Source organism: Copadichromis virginalis, linkage group LG16 (assembly GCF_057382275.1).
Source record: "Copadichromis virginalis isolate Kocher_CV1m ecotype Utaka linkage group LG16, C_Virginalis_male_GT1.1, whole genome shotgun sequence".
Lineage (NCBI taxonomy): Eukaryota > Metazoa > Chordata > Actinopteri > Cichliformes > Cichlidae > Copadichromis > Copadichromis virginalis.
The window spans coordinates 23,880,699-23,896,256 of NC_140633.1; the positions used below are offsets into that span (position 1 = coordinate 23,880,699).

General features: G+C 41.3%; 1 protein-coding gene across 2 annotated transcripts in view; it reads right to left on the minus strand.

The window, feature by feature from the left end:
• Window positions 1-15,558, minus strand: part of osbpl6 (oxysterol binding protein-like 6) — a 44,902-nt gene that overhangs the window by 6,765 nt on the left and 22,579 nt on the right. The window contains exons 5-16 of one of the 2 annotated variants that reach the window (XM_085433943.1): window positions 14,563-14,676; window positions 14,307-14,477; window positions 12,411-12,555; window positions 12,139-12,242; window positions 11,611-11,703; window positions 8,464-8,632; window positions 7,686-7,816; window positions 4,850-4,957; window positions 4,314-4,445; window positions 3,426-3,513; window positions 1,803-2,056; window positions 1,416-1,553 (exon numbers count right to left, since the gene is read on the minus strand). In XM_085433943.1, the coding sequence (XP_085290069.1) occupies window positions 1,416-1,553; window positions 1,803-2,056; window positions 3,426-3,513; window positions 4,314-4,445; window positions 4,850-4,957; window positions 7,686-7,816; window positions 8,464-8,632; window positions 11,611-11,703; window positions 12,139-12,242; window positions 12,411-12,555; window positions 14,307-14,477; window positions 14,563-14,676 (1,647 nt within the window). The remainder of the gene's footprint in view (window positions 1-1,415; window positions 1,554-1,802; window positions 2,057-3,425; window positions 3,514-4,313; window positions 4,446-4,849; window positions 4,958-7,685; window positions 7,817-8,463; window positions 8,633-11,610; window positions 11,704-12,138; window positions 12,243-12,410; window positions 12,556-14,306; window positions 14,478-14,562; window positions 14,677-15,558) is intronic. The other variant, XM_085433944.1, reaches the window with a different exon arrangement.

A 15,558-nucleotide genomic window follows, 5' to 3' on the forward strand; every position in this document is an offset into this window, starting at 1 on the left:
TACAGCCACTACTCTTAATTACACATTTATTGTGACGATTTTAATTTTGTCTATAATATTCGTTTGACAGTTTTGGTTCACAGAAATTGTGATTTTTTTTTTCACTGTAAATTTATTCTGAATGCTGAACTTGCACTCTCCTGCTAGACACTGGAATTACTTACGCCTGGTGTCTGGGAATATTTTCCCCAGGGAAATCAAAAGACCAAGCATGAAACTCCCTGATCTTGCAGGAAGCCCAACAGCTTATATCTTTCTGTGTCAGGTTGGTGATGAACCCTTGTATTTACAGATTTAACTCTGAGACTTTGAGGAAAGATCTTCCAGTGTAATGTTTGAGAGCCCACACACACATGTGTTTGGACTGTGCGAAAGAGGCCAGACTATCTGGACAGAACCCATGCATGCACACGCAGAAATGCTACAGTGTTGTGTTAGTCCTGTGTTGGACGGGCAACCTGCTCAGTCTCACACCTCTGACAGCTGGGATAACCTCCCAGCTGTCCCAGTGTTGAAATACATTGAACTGAAGTGTAACCCACTGATTTTCCGTCGTTATTAAAGTAGTTCAGCCAACAACAGAATTATGATTTATGCTTAATTTCAGTTTGATTATTGTAATGGATTGTAATCGGTATCAATAAGAAGCCTTCTCATAAGAAGCAAGAAAACTGGTTATATTACACCAGTCTTAATGACTACACTGGATGCCCATTTCTTTTAGAACTGATATTAAGATTTTACTTATTACTGTTAAGGCCCTTCGTGTCCTGGCCCCAGAATATATACTGAAACTGTTGTTCCTGTATGCAAACCAGTGCACAGCCTCAGATCCTTGGGCAGAAACTGTTTACTGTTCCCATCGCACGCTTAAAGACAAAAGACGGTCGCCGTTCGGAGAGCAGCGCTTGCCTCATATTTGTCACAAGCCATTTTGATGTTATTTTGATGTTGCACTTGAGTCTTATTTTAATTCATATATATATAAACATTCTTTAAAATAATTTCCTTCCATTTCTTTTACTCTGTGTTTCTTATAAGTACTTTGCAACACTGCTTCAGTTTTCAGCTAATCTAACCTCTGGAGCAAACATGTGACAGCATTTATAGAAACTCAACCTGATTTCTTTTTTTTAATATCTCCTACTATGTTTCGTCTTCTTCCAGATAAGAGCACAGTGAAGCACTGGGCTTTCTTGCAAATTAGATAAAACCGAGTTCTTTGAGGCGGCCACACACAAAAACAAAGGCACAGACCTTGCGGTTAAACCGAAGCACTCCAAGGAAAGCTCCACCGAGCTTTTTAGACCTCTCCAACATAATGAGACCTCCTCAGGAAAAAAATGAGCTACTCTATAAATGCCTTCTTATTGCTTAAAATTGACTCATTTTGAACTGTGTGAGCAGGTGCTTACCTGCTCAGAGAAAAAACAGAAGCCCTTGTCTTCCCGAATACATTCGTAAGTCTCTCCGAGTAGCGGGTTGAATGGCTTGCTACCTGCTCTGTAGTAAGTGGATGAGTAGCCTGAGACAGCAAAAGCAGCGACGAGAACCTGAACGAGAGTCATAAGAGCATAAACACAGAGTGGATTTACAGGCTCCTCATAACAGGCTTTGTCACGAATAAACTAAACAACAGAATCTGTCATTCAAATGTTATCCAAAGGACAGGAGGCAGCACATCACAGGCATATATGTTAGCTTGTGGCTTGCAGTGTGACATCACACATTAATGAATTAATGAATCACCACACTGGAAACTGATTAACAGTTCATTTCATAAGCTCCGGCGACTTCTTTACCATGCGCTCAAAAGGATCCTCGGTCTCAGCAGCCTTATCCAGCAGCTCGCTGTACTCCAGCTCTTCACACATGCGCTGCAGGGTGTTGAGGGGCTCGTTGAGCTCCACAGGCATGGACACTTTGGACAGGTCTTTGCCGATGTTGTTTCGCAAGATGTTCCAGAGGTTGATGTTGCTGGTGTCAGGACAGGGTGCCGACAAGCAGCTGCGCCGCCCATTACGAAAGGCGCTGCCAGCAAAGTCTCCGTTGGCCACTGAAAAAAAGATAAATAATGAAAAAAAGGAATCATTATTACAACATCCATCTGGTGTAATTATCTGCAACAGGCTATGCTAGTCCTAGAAACGCCTAATTAAGTATAATTATAACAAAGAATTTTAAAAAAAGCATTTTTTGGTCGTGTTGCAAGTCTTTGTGTAAAATGCAGCAGGATGTTTTTTTTTTTATATTCTAGGAAAAAACTTTTCTTATTTTTTCTTAGTTTGTTTAATATATGCCGACTTTGTAATTTAAGTAGTGAGGACATGGTATTAGTTCAGGTTTAGCTGCAACATCAAATACACTGAAACGACTCTTGTACTTCACCAGTAGTTGTGCTGTTACAGTGATAGACGGTCATATTACACAAAGTCTGAAACAATGATGTCAGTGAATGTACAAGTAATCCTTGTGAGCCAAAAGCTCAGGGTTAAGATTCTTATAAACATTTGGTTTCAAGCTGCTTTTTCCTCTTTTGGATCCGGGCAATGTCAAAGACGCGATCGTCTCAGGCACATAGCTCTGGCTGCGAGAACACAAACGCACCCACCTGCCTGCTAAAAACCACCGATTTATGAGGAGCAGCCAATCAGAAGAAAGTTGACTAAAACGGTTTGATATAGATACTTGTGAACTTGACCCAGCGTAAGGTAAACAAGGTTTACTCTTCGCTGTGAATCATGCAAAGTAGTCGTGTCCAACATTAAAAATATGGGGTCATAAATTAGCACAATAGGTCATCTTTAATTTAGCTTTTAAGCAATATTTTTTCCCTGTAATGAATAAAGAAATCTCTGTATGTATGTTTGTTGATTTTAAAGAAGTTTAAAAGAATAGTGGTCACATCATTGGATTCCTTCCTAGATTTACATATATAGATGCTGATACAGTGTGTTCAGGTAGTGTCATAAGCTCTTACACTCAATTTGTAACCCTGCAGATGATGTCACGCTCCTCTGTGACCTAGATAACGTAGATTATAAATAAATCTCCACCGACTGTGACATCTACCTTTGCTAATCCTGAAGTGCTGGTGACAGTGGACGCTTTACTGGAAGATAACTACTCACCATGAGAAAATAACACCAATTCTAGCTCATTTCCAAAACTTTCAGACTAGCGGGAGCCTGAGTAGTTTTTTTCCCCCTTTCTGTTGCCCTTGGCAACATAGCAAAGTCAACTGCTTTTGCAGCACTGATAAATGAATTTGCAAAGTGTGTGTCTTTGCGTGGGAATGTGACGTTATTGTAGAAGCAGCACGGCTGACGGACTGAGTGGGATCTCCCCCTCCTTTATTAATTTCTCATGTCCTTTTGTTCTGGTACAAACAACGGTTGCTCGTGACGGCGCAGAATTGGACCTACTTTGTCTGGAGACGTTATCAGTCACGCTGGCGTTGTCCTCGGAAATGTTATCGCTCACATCACTGACATATGACTCATCGTCTGAACCCTGTGAGGGGAACAGGTACACAGGGGAGTGAGGCAGTGCAGTAGTACAACACGAACAGATCAGAACAGCCTCACACTCACACACACGCGTGCACTGCAGTTTGCCATTGCCTAACAAACTGCAGCAGCATGCCGGCTATCTGTCCCACTGCAGTAATCATGAGTCAAGACACTGCAGTATTCATACTTTATATATAGCAAACAAAATAAGGTCACATTTGAAAGGGCCATGTTGTAGCCACTTTGGGTGAAAGCTGCTTTTCCAGTTTATGTGACAAAAAAAAAGAGCGAAAAGGCTTGCCGTTAGAGCTACAGGCCAGGGGGATGATGAATTTCCACGCTCAGTAATCCTTCAGCATGGCTCAATGCATGCCTGGGGAGCTACAATGCTTGATGGGTCTTCAGGGGCCATACGCAGTATATTTGGAGCAGAATGTTCACAGCCGTTAAAAAGGGAAGGAGGCAGAAATGGTTGATTTGAGTGATGGACTGAACATCCTCCTCCACTTGATGCTTTTTAACAAAGCATCAAGTGGAAGAGGATCATTTTGATTCTTAGGCATGACTCGGGGATTAGGCCTCGGGCAGATGCGAAGGAGCCCTCCTGTGTTTACGTTTCTTTTACACTCCATCTCTGCTCTTCGTGACTTTTGCATTAATTACTGACTAAATCTGTCTCCACACACACACAGGCATCACGCTGATGTTTTTCACTGACTTTACAGCAGCAGTATAGTTTAACCTTACTAAATCCACATCCATCACCACATCCACTCCGCTTCTTCATCCGCCCCGCTGTACCTCGTTCTCTGACGAGCTGGCTGACAGAAGCACTTCCTGGGCATCAAAAAACTCAGAGACAGATTCTGACATGGAGAGTCGGCTCTCATTAGAGGCCTGCTGAGTCAGAGGGATCCCCATCTGTTCGCCGGCCTGCAGGCAAACACAAGCAAATGCAGGAGGCGTTCACTATTTCTTGCTATGATGACAGGTTGAAGAACCAAAACTGACCTGAACGAAGACAAACAGAACCAGAAGACAACACAGTGCTCATATTGCAGCATGTGTCTCCTTGCCAAAAGGCAACCTCCCATCCGTTTCTAATTAGTCAGTTTTTCCATTAACCTTGATGTCAGGTCCTGCATAGAATAATGATTTCTGAAGCTCACCTGCCAGGCTGTACTGGTAAGGCCATCAGTCTATAGGAGCGAGAATCAATAAGCCAACTGACAAATGCAGGAAGCAAATACATCGACTACCTGGCGAGCCTCCGAAGCTGTAGCTTTATCAATATCAGGGTAAGCAATGAGATTTGTCAGTGATAGACAGTGAGCTACCTCATCAGGTGTGGAGATGATGTTCACACTCACAACTTGCTCAGTCAGGACAGACTCAGAGTGGATGCGGTTGAGTCGAGTTCGAAGTTCTGCATTTTGCGACAGGGCCTGAAGAATAAAAAATGCTTTCTGACATTCAAATCTCACACGAAACTTTGAAGTAAAAAAAGATAAAAAGAATTGGCTCAGTCCTTCATAAAGAAAACAATTATTTGCATCCTGCTTTTTCTGTAAAAAAAAAGAACAATTTGACTGATTATTTTCTTGTTTTGCCACAGATTTTAAAAAGTCACAAGATTTTAAAAAGTTTTCTTTAAAGTTAGAATATCTATAAAAAGCATTTACTGTGACCAAGAGCATATGCATGCTTCAAAGGGGCGAAAATATGTCAATGATAGGTTTTGACTGGGATTTGCATCCCAGTATCTCAGGTGAATGTTCTGTGCTTAACAACTTTGCAGCAATATTCAGCTCTACAATCACTTGACACTTTTTTAGACACACTTTGCTAGTGCTAGATTTGAAACCAGTGGGCCTTTAGAAGTGCCTTAATTCTTCATAAAACCACGTACTAAAAGTATGCCTCAGAGATTGTAGTCCATATCAAGAGCTTGTACATCCATGATGAGAATCACCCGTTTTCACTACATCCCAAAGGTGCTATATTGGACTGACATCAGGTCACTGCGGAGGCCATTTGAGTGCACTCTGTTGTCCGATTTTGATGAGCCACCTGTGAAATGAAGCCTCGGTTTCCTGTTTTTAGCTGAGAGAAGTGGTCTCCTGCTGCTCCAGTCCATCTTCTTACAAGTTTGATGTATCTGTCTGACTCTTTACATGAACAAGGAATTTTCACCTAATGAACTCAATGGGTATTTTCTGTTTTTTGGACCATATTCTGTAAACCCTAAAGATGATTGTTTGGGGAAATCCCAGTAGATCATCAGTTTCTGAAAATTCCAACAACCATGCCATGTTCATAGTCACAAAATCATCTTTCTTCCCTATTCGAATGCTCAGTTTGAACTTCAGCAGGTAATCCCAATGATGTCTACTGCCATGGTGGTTGGTTAGATTTGTGTTAAGTTAAGCTGCACCAAAGTGGCCAGGTAGTGTGTTTTGTTTACTTTACCTGGTCATGACCAGTGTCCAGTGATGGTTCACTCACCACAGGTTTAATTCATTATTCACATACTCATACATGAAGGGCAGGCCAATATTAACTCCTGAGGTCCAAATGTTGTCAGTTTGTCTTGTTCTCTTACTTGTTCTCATGACTATATTTAGAGATTTTTACAACTGAAGAGGGCAGTTTATAGTTGTGATAAATCCACTGTGAAGCAGCAGAAGAGGAGAGGAGTCACAGCGACTAGCTGGTGGACAGAGTGAAGTATTTAGCTGATTAAGAGCCACACAATAGCCTCAAAGCCTTATGGGGACAAAAAGAGAGGAAGTATTAGACTCTCGTTCATCAGGTGGCCAAAAATGTAATTAAGTTAATGCAATGCTGTTCCTTTCTGCAGATGTTTGATCAAAACTTAAAAAAAAGAAATAGAAAATGTAGGTTTAGGTATAAACGTACCTACTGTATGCCAAAGGAAATATTAAATACATAAAACTAAGATGGCAATAACACTCACTTATATCCTGCGGGGATTACAGTAGCTGACATCAGCAGCTGTAACTATAGCAACCACAACTCCTGATTATCAACCTCCCACAGAGCTCTGCCACCAAACCTGACCTCCATCCTGCGACAAGCGTGTCACACAAGAATCCAATTAGGAACGAAACGGAGATAAAACAGCGAGTGAAACATTTCACTGAAATGATGTCAACTGTTAGCAGAGGAACAGTCCAATTAAATCGCGGTGGTAGAGAGACAGCCCTGAGGAGAAGAGTTAATGAACTGCACTGCACATTTCTCCCGCTCACCAATTAATGTGGGAAAAGATGATTGGACGTTCACGGCTCACTTGCCTGGGCTCTCACCTCCACACATCATTTTTCTTTTTAACTGTGATGTTGATACAGCGTCACAGTTTGCATTTGTAGCACGAAAACAGATTGGCAAAGACTAAATAGAAGGAGAAGAGAGACATCACCACCAAAGATTACATCGGCAACATGTCCTCCAGCCTCCTCTGGTGATACGCTGTAGATAGACTGGTGGCAAATACTGAGGCTTTCATTAAAACATGCAGGTGCTCTAAATGGTCTCCAGCCAGTTTCAGCTGCCAGATTTATGACTTCCTGACTTCTCACAGTGGCGCTAATCGAGTAAAGCTAAGTCGCCGTAGAGAAAAACTCTGTCAAGATGGCCGAAAGCAGGTGAGACCAAACTAGAGGGAGCTTTAATAACACATTATTAAAACTACATAGTACTTATAGACACTGTCACTGCAGTGCAGCAAACACTAGATTAATCCTGCATTTTGCCTTTTAGCTGTATTTTTTCATATCTGGTTACACAGACATTGTGCAACATATTAATAATAACAGAACTGTTCTTCCATAACAGCATCACGATCATATTGTTAGATTAACATCAGCATCTGGCTTAAAGAAAATCTTGCCACAGGAGCCATTTTATTATTGTCTCTAGACTTTTGGTGAGAAAGCTGTAACACTGAATTTGTAACTGAGATGTTTTTTCAAAAAGATGACTGGCTCATATTTTACTCAGCTGTTGTAAAGCAGATCACTGACTTCTGCGTGTTACAGAATTCTCTCATTGATTTCTATTCAGCGTCCTTTCTGTGCCATATCTCCTCCTTGCATGTCTCTGGGATCGTATCATGGGTTACTCTGATTCCCACTGAAGGGAGCTCATTACCTGTGACAGAGACTTCCTGAGAGAGTTGATCTGGGCCGACTGGTCTGGCTGCTCCTGATCAGACAGAATCTGTTTGATCTTTTCCTTCTCTATGGCCACAGTGTTGAAGGCCGACTTCAGCAGCGAGTGGACTGCAGAGAGACAGGATCAAAGAAAAGCAGTAACTTAGAAACCCGCGCACCGGTTCAAAGGCATCGCTAGCTCCTCTGTCGCTATTCGCCAATGCGCTCTCTATGTAAGAATCAGTCACACAGTGGTACCAAGAATGAGACATAACATGCACCATGTGCTGGTTTACTGGTTTCTAAGCCACTTCATGGACTAGAACCAGATCATTTCACTAAAGTGCTGCCCCCTTACTTCGCCCTTCATATCTTTCAGATCTGCTGAGCTATCGCTGCTGTCCATCCCACACACTGACTTTAAAACCATGATTGTGCATTTTTCGGTTGCTGGCCCTAAACTGTGGAACAGTTTGTCATTAACAATTAGATTTCCCTTCTCCTGCAAGGAATTTAAAACCAGTATAAAGACCGGTCTCTTTTCCTTAGCCCTTCACTTGCTATAAACCACATTTATTGTCTTTATTTGCTTGTGCAGTACTGTTCTCTCTGTCTGTCTCTCTCTTCATATACAGTGGCTTCCAAAAGTATTCGGCCCCCTTGAACTGTTCCACATTTTGTCACATTACAGCCACAAACACGAAGATCATTTAATGATGATCAGCAGCTACAGTATGAGAATAAAGTCCACCTTGTCCTACATGCTGCGTTCGTACCTTTCTGGGCAATAATGCAGAACTCCTCTTGAAGTTTAATGTAGTCGCTGGCACACTCTACACTGTCTGTCAAGCGGGAGACAGGGGGCTGAAAGTCCACCAGCTCGGCACACAGGTTAGGGTTGGATGAGTGGAGGCGGACAGGGGACATACTGGCAGACAGAGGAACCTGGAGAGAGAGACAATCACAGAGGCTGACTGTCAGTCACCCGTGTGGCACAACAGTGCTCTTCTTTTTGTGTCTTGCAGCCAAAACAATCTCTAAGAACCACAGAACTAAATCTGACAAGACCAAACATTATTCTGATAAATTTCCAGTTCACTCTTTATCTGAAGGGCCTTTAAGCACTGGACCTCTGACAAGAGCTTTAACCAGGCATTAGCAGCTAAAAATGGCTAAACAGCATAAGAGCATGTAGCTAATTAGCATATCACCAGATAATAAAAGTTAATGAAGTTATTGCTCTGTTAACACCGACGCAGTTAGTGTGTTACTTTCCTGGTTTATCTGTATTCTGTTCATGCACAGAGTTTGTGTCACATCCACGCCTCTGTTAGCATGTGGACGTTTGTGTTGAGAATTTGGTCCCCGGTTTGACACGAGATGCCAACATGCCACAATGAGGATTCTTTTTAAAATTACTTTCCTAAAAACGACACTGAAGGAAATGCTTCCATAGTCTTCTCTCAGAGTAACAATCTTTTATTCATGAAATCTATAGGTGTCTAAGAGCCCAGGTTTCCCTGGGAACAACATCTTACCAGGATAGGCCATGCTGGAGAATGTAATGCTCTAGATAACAGATCAACAGGTATGAAATCACCTCCCACAGACCAGTGAAATCTCTGGAAAATGGGCCAGCATTCCTGGAAGTGCTTTCTGACCACTGCATATCTTTATCTTTACCGGAAGATGTCACTTTGCTGCTTACAGCAATTTCGTTTTTCTATAAGCATTAATATAGCCTATGATCCTAAAAGAGAACACCGGTTGTATTTTCTGACCTTATCTCAAATTTACACACAGAGTTAGGCCTACATTTGAATTCTGTTTATGCATTTTCTCAATTAAGACTGTCTCACATACACTTTGCCTCACATAAATATACATTTCATGGAATAACAATTGTAATCCATCAGATTCTCCCCCGTCTTAATGACACAGCACTGATAGTGTTGTTAATTTACACTGTCAGCGCTTTCCTTCTTGGCTTCAAACAGGCTAAACTTTATTAATATAATAGATCTTTTCCACTCTTACTCACCAAAGCACTTATACCACACACATACCACGGGTTTGCCTGCACAGGCTGTGGTACTTTCACTCTGTATTATGTCATTAATGTCTTTGTATTTTTTCAGCATCACAGTTTTATCTTCCTTTGTAAAAATCAGCAGTATCACTGTTCATGTTTGTGGCCATGTGAAAATGCTCGCAGCTAGATTCATAAACCTTAAGATGATTTATCGAGTTCATAACCATCTTCATAGCCTGATTGCAGATGTTAGCGTGAGTGAAAATATTCTGGGTCCGTTGAAATTGCTTTAGCGTGGAGCCATGGTGAAACAAAAAATGCATTCAATGAGCAGTAATGACATTTTACTACTAATGGGATTAATAAAAGTTTATGACTGGTTTAACAAAGTGCATAAAGTTGCATGGACACACATTCAGTTTTGCACAAACTGATATATCGTGCAAAATTAAGATATATTAGCAAAATCAGGCCGAGCCGCACGACAATAACAAGTGGAGCTGCAGACTAGGGCTGGGTATCGTCACTGATTTCTAGAATCGATTCAATTCCGATTCACAAGGTCCCGAATCGATTCGATCCACGATTCGATTTAATTCGATTTAATTCGATTCGATTCGATTTAAATCTGGGAAATTTTGACAGTCAGAAATATTATAATTCAGATCAGTACATTTACATATTTTTGTATCAATAAAAAGGAAGCTGACACACGCAAGACTTTATCACAGGTGTGAGCGTCACAGCAGATGCCTTTGTGTCAAAGTAGCTGAAGATAAAACACAGAAAAACATGAAGGTGATTTTCCTGGCCTGGGATTTTATAAAATATTCTGCAGCACATCAAAAACGAAAGAAAACCATTAATCAACATATGAACATTACCTTTGAAGTTACAGCGGTTTTATTAGAGACACAGCGTTTTGCATTTTGAATAATTTTAAAAAGTTTAAATTTGTTCAGTATTGAACAGCAGAAATGAGGTTTTCTTTTCGGAAGAATGTAAAAGGGAAAAAAACAGCGGCTGACAGCGCTGTAAACAACGGTAGACTTGTGCGTAACAAGCAAGCGAATAATGAAGAAAGGGAAACTGTTCTTGAAGTACAGAGAGAGAGCTGTGCATCGCGGTGGAAGCAAAACAGTAAAAGTCAGAGTGAATTCATGACGATGTTTATGTGAAGCGTTTGGATCTTCTTTAGCTGCTGGTTCGGTCAATATTGTTTGGAGAGAGATCAAACTAACAGCTTTAGAATCGGCTCATAAAGGGCGTGAACACAAAGCGTGGACCCGCCGACAGATCAGAATCAGCGAGCTGTCGGCTTTCAGCCCCGACCGTGAGAAAGGCGACATCTAACTGATTCTGATCCGCGGGTCGCGCTGTGTGTTTAAGTCTATGTGCAGAATCCGTGTACCTGCTCTCATTTACTGTCTTAACTGTTTGGTGGTTCTTGAAATTTTGTGAGATGTCACCAGAGATTCTGGCATTTCGGGCAAAATAAATTTATATTAAAAAAATCGATTCAGGATTTTAATGAATCGATTTTACGTTATCCAAGCCAGAATCGATTTTAATCGATGAATCGATTATAAAAACCCACCCCTACTGCAGACTAAAGAACAAAAAAGAGAAAAACGAGCAACAATAGAAGAGGCCGAAACAAAATTGTTGGCTTCTGTGTCGTAAGCTTGTCCACACTTCCAATTTGCTCGACAACAATTTGATTACACATGCACGTATCAAAGCCAGACCTCTCAGTTACCCCACAATTTACACTTATTATGTTATAAGTAAAAACTTGAATAATGCTTTGCTTAGAGACTTAGAGATTTTCTCACAGTGACATATGCATCTGTGTGTGTGTGTGTTTGTGTAGACGTCTGAAGACAGGTACCTGAAGCTGGAATTTTGCATCTTTGCCGACACTTTTTGTTCTCCATCTTCTGTTCAAGCGCTTTTCTTTCTTTGATAACTCAACGCAATTGGTCTTTTGGGCACACGTGGGTCAGAGCATGAAAAATGTGGTTAATAAGACAAACACATCACAAAAAACAAACCAAAAAACCAGAAAGTTACCACAGACATAGATCAGTGAAATGACACTGATGGGTTACATGCAAAAAAAAAAGGGAATGTATGGTATTAAAAATGCATTTCAGCCAAAAATCACCAAACAAAAAGCTCCACGATATAAAACAAACACAATAAATTAACAGATACTGATCAGTCAGAAAAGCAGCAGGTGTCCTGTGAGTATCGCTGGATCTCGTCTGTCTAGACGGGCAGGTACTGAAGGTGACTGCAGAGGTCGCACCGTCGTCACTGCCTCAGCTAGCCTGAGTTTACAATGCAGGATTGCACTAAATTGTTTCCCCTTGCTCTCTGCTGTATGTGTGTGTATTTATGTGTGTGTTTGTTTTACCTGCATATCTGTGAAGTTGGGCGCTGACTGTGTCCTTTGTAGAATCTCCAGACTCTGCAATAACCGGCTCAGCTCGGTCAGGTTGGACTGGCAGCGTGCGAGCTCTGAAAATAAAATTTACACGCGCGGTCACGATCTCATTCAGCCTTATGTGTCACGAAATGGTCACCAAATCATCTCTCCCGGATTTATTGCCGTGCCAAAGGCTTGATTTAATCCACTCCTCTTGTGAAATCAGATTTGTTAGAAGCGTAGGGAAAGTGTGCACTTACCCTCTGCACACTTGTCCATTTCCTCTGACTCCTGCAGCCATGCCACCACCTTACTCTGTCCGTTACTGTAGGATGCAGGCAGGCTGCTGGTGCTGCTGTTACTGGGGGCTGCTGGCTGCCATGGCAAGCTGCTTGGTTTGGTCTGCTGTGGTGACACAATAACAGAGCCTAAAATATCATTTCGGAAACTACTGTAGTGGTCAATCAGGCACCGATGATACCTATAGATATACAAGAAGCACTCATGTCATTAAAGAAAGGATACTGTGGATTAGGGTTCCAGCTAATGTATGAAATGTTCTTCTGATCAATGTAATCTTGTCTGCAACAGACAAAAGAGGAAGAAATGAGAACCAATATAATTACATCAATCAGATTTTTTTTTCCTTTGGTGCATCACTGAAATCAAATCAAATCGGAAGATTGTTACAATATATACAATGATTTTTGACAGTGAAGGCAAGAAAGTCTGTCTTGCTTGTACATAGTTGAAAGTTTTGGTCTAGATTTGCAATTTCAGTGACGCTGGGTTAGGGTTACGCAACCTGTGTGTGACAGCTGCGGTGAATCTGTTCAGCAGCCAAAAGTAAAGGACTGCACGCTGTCAGCAGCTCACAGCTAATATTAATGCTCACATGGAAAAAAATATGCTGTTATGAACAGAAACTGCACGCTTCTTATTTGTACAGCACCTTGCCTATCTTCCTTCCGAGTCTTTGAAGCAGTAGTTAATTTTGACTCTAGGACCAGAGTCTCTCATTTAAGCTGTTCTTCTGGGAGAGCTCATCAGGCCGCAGCCAGATGCTCGAAATCCAAATCCTACTGATCACCTCTAACGGCCTCCGTGTGGCATGGAGCATCACTCCCAGGAGAAGCTGCAGCGAATGAATCTTCGCATTTACGCACACTTCAAGCACACCTGCAGGGACCGAGGCTAACGCCTAACTGGAAACAGCTGAGAAAAGCAAGCCTTCTTGTCTTAATGGGCAAGATTTAGTTACCTGTCTCATCAACTTTACTACATTAAGCAGATATTATTTAGCTATTATTCAGGGGAAACGTCTGGGTGAGGCGAAGCAAGTTTTCAGGTCCAACTTCGTACAACAATGGCATCCATAAATAAAACTGCTGACTTGTCAGGTGTGGTTGACGACAACAGTCATGTGTGAGCATTATGTCTGTCATTACTGTGAATGTTCCGCGAACTTTACTTCCTCTCTCTCACAGATGATGTTTTTGGTGCGTTATCCCAGTTTCCAATAAAGACAAAACTAGGAGATCTCTCACTAACCGTGATGCTCTTCTTGAATAAGTAATTGCAGACTCTGAGAGGGAGAACAAAATGTCTTTTTTTTCTGAGGTAGAAAAATGTTCTGATTTCTTTGTATAGAGCATCAGTCAGGCATTTCTTATTTATTTGCTTTCAATACTACTTTCATATTATATGTGAGAACTAGAAAATAAACTAGAAGAGAGACCAGGAGCCTTGTTCAGAGTTAAGGATCACCTGAAGTTCATTCATTCACTTTACATCCTGTTTGCTGTGTAAAAACTACAATATACTGCTTTACAGGGGCTTGTGCGATGGATCCTTTCTTGAAAACTGTTAACTGCACTGGCTACCTCTCAGACAGTCCCAGACAAGAATTAGTCAAAGAAATTGAGCTTTTAAGAGGATTTAAGAGCTTTAAGCTATTTTGCCTTTAGCATTATTGGTGTTTGACCAAACAAGAAAGCACTAAGCAAGACTAAAATGTCTGCTTATGTCAAGCATCACAACGTAAATGAGTCTACATACACAGATAATTACTCAAAAGTTATTTTAATCAGAAATTCTGGCCAATTTTAGACCAAAGAAAGAGCACAAATAGTGCCATAAGGAAGAAGAGAGCTCACCTTGACTTCATTTACCACAGCTGGCGTGGGCTGGGGGGAATCCATGGCCGCCGAAGGAGGAAATGTTCTCATGGTGGCATCCCGGGGAGACCGCACAATCTCGTTCTGCCGATAAAGCCGGTGATGACGCAACTTTGACACCCAGGCATCAAATATGTCTTGAGATTTGACCTAAAGACGAGGAGAAGAATAAGCCTCGACCTCTGTCACCACCTGACTGCTTGTATCAGTGATGGATTATTATCATCAGTGTTACCTTCAAGTGATAGATATGCTCTTCAGTGTCCAGGTCGATGCGACGGGCCCTCTTCTTGATAGACATAACTGAGAGGCCGACGTCGATGCTGCCATGAAGTTTCCCTTTTTGGATCTAAAGACAATGACAGAGTTATGTATGTATATATATCTCCACATATTTGTAATTCATACTATTTTTTTACTGTAAAAATATCACAATGTAACAATAATCAATTAACAATACCAGCCAGAGAAGACTGATTTGATTCTTGTTTGGCTGAGTGACTTGAAGAAAAGTCTTCGACTGCAGGAAGCTTTGAATATATTTAACATTTTATTTTCAGATTAGCAGGTTACCAGTGCTCTTCTTACAGTGGACCTACTATACTCATTTCCAGCTCCATGTCATATGGCCTTGGTGCTGCTGCTCAGATCATCTACTCATCTACTTTCTGAGACAAACCAATCAATTTCTTCTAATTGGGCTCCTCAAGCAAACAGAAGGTTTGAACAGCAGGTGGGCGGGGCTTCTGTGCTCAAAGCCAGCTATAATGTTGGTTTTAAATAAAACTGTCTGAATCATTTGGCTGAGCATTTGGCTCACAGAGATTATCTGCACATTTAGTGCAATGACTTCATTATTTGTAACTTTGGCCATGTTTAAAATGAGCATTGATCACTGTTTAGCTAACAGAGATCTATACACACTACCCTTTTAGTTGCTTTAATCAAGAAAAGTGGGAAACTAGCAAAGACACTGACCCTTTGTTGAGAATGTAATGATCATTTAAGAAGTCAGCGAATGGGTCTGTACTGTCTAGTTAGCAGTATTTAAACACTTTTAACTAGAAGGGCTCATGTACCACTGATGCCAATAACTCCAGAATGTGCAGGACTCACTGGTTTCCTTCCAGTGATGGAAAGTTTGCCAAAGAAGTTTTTGCTTTTCTGCAGAGTGACCCAGCTTGCTGAAACACAGTGAACATTGTGACCCATGTCGCTGATATTTCTGCTG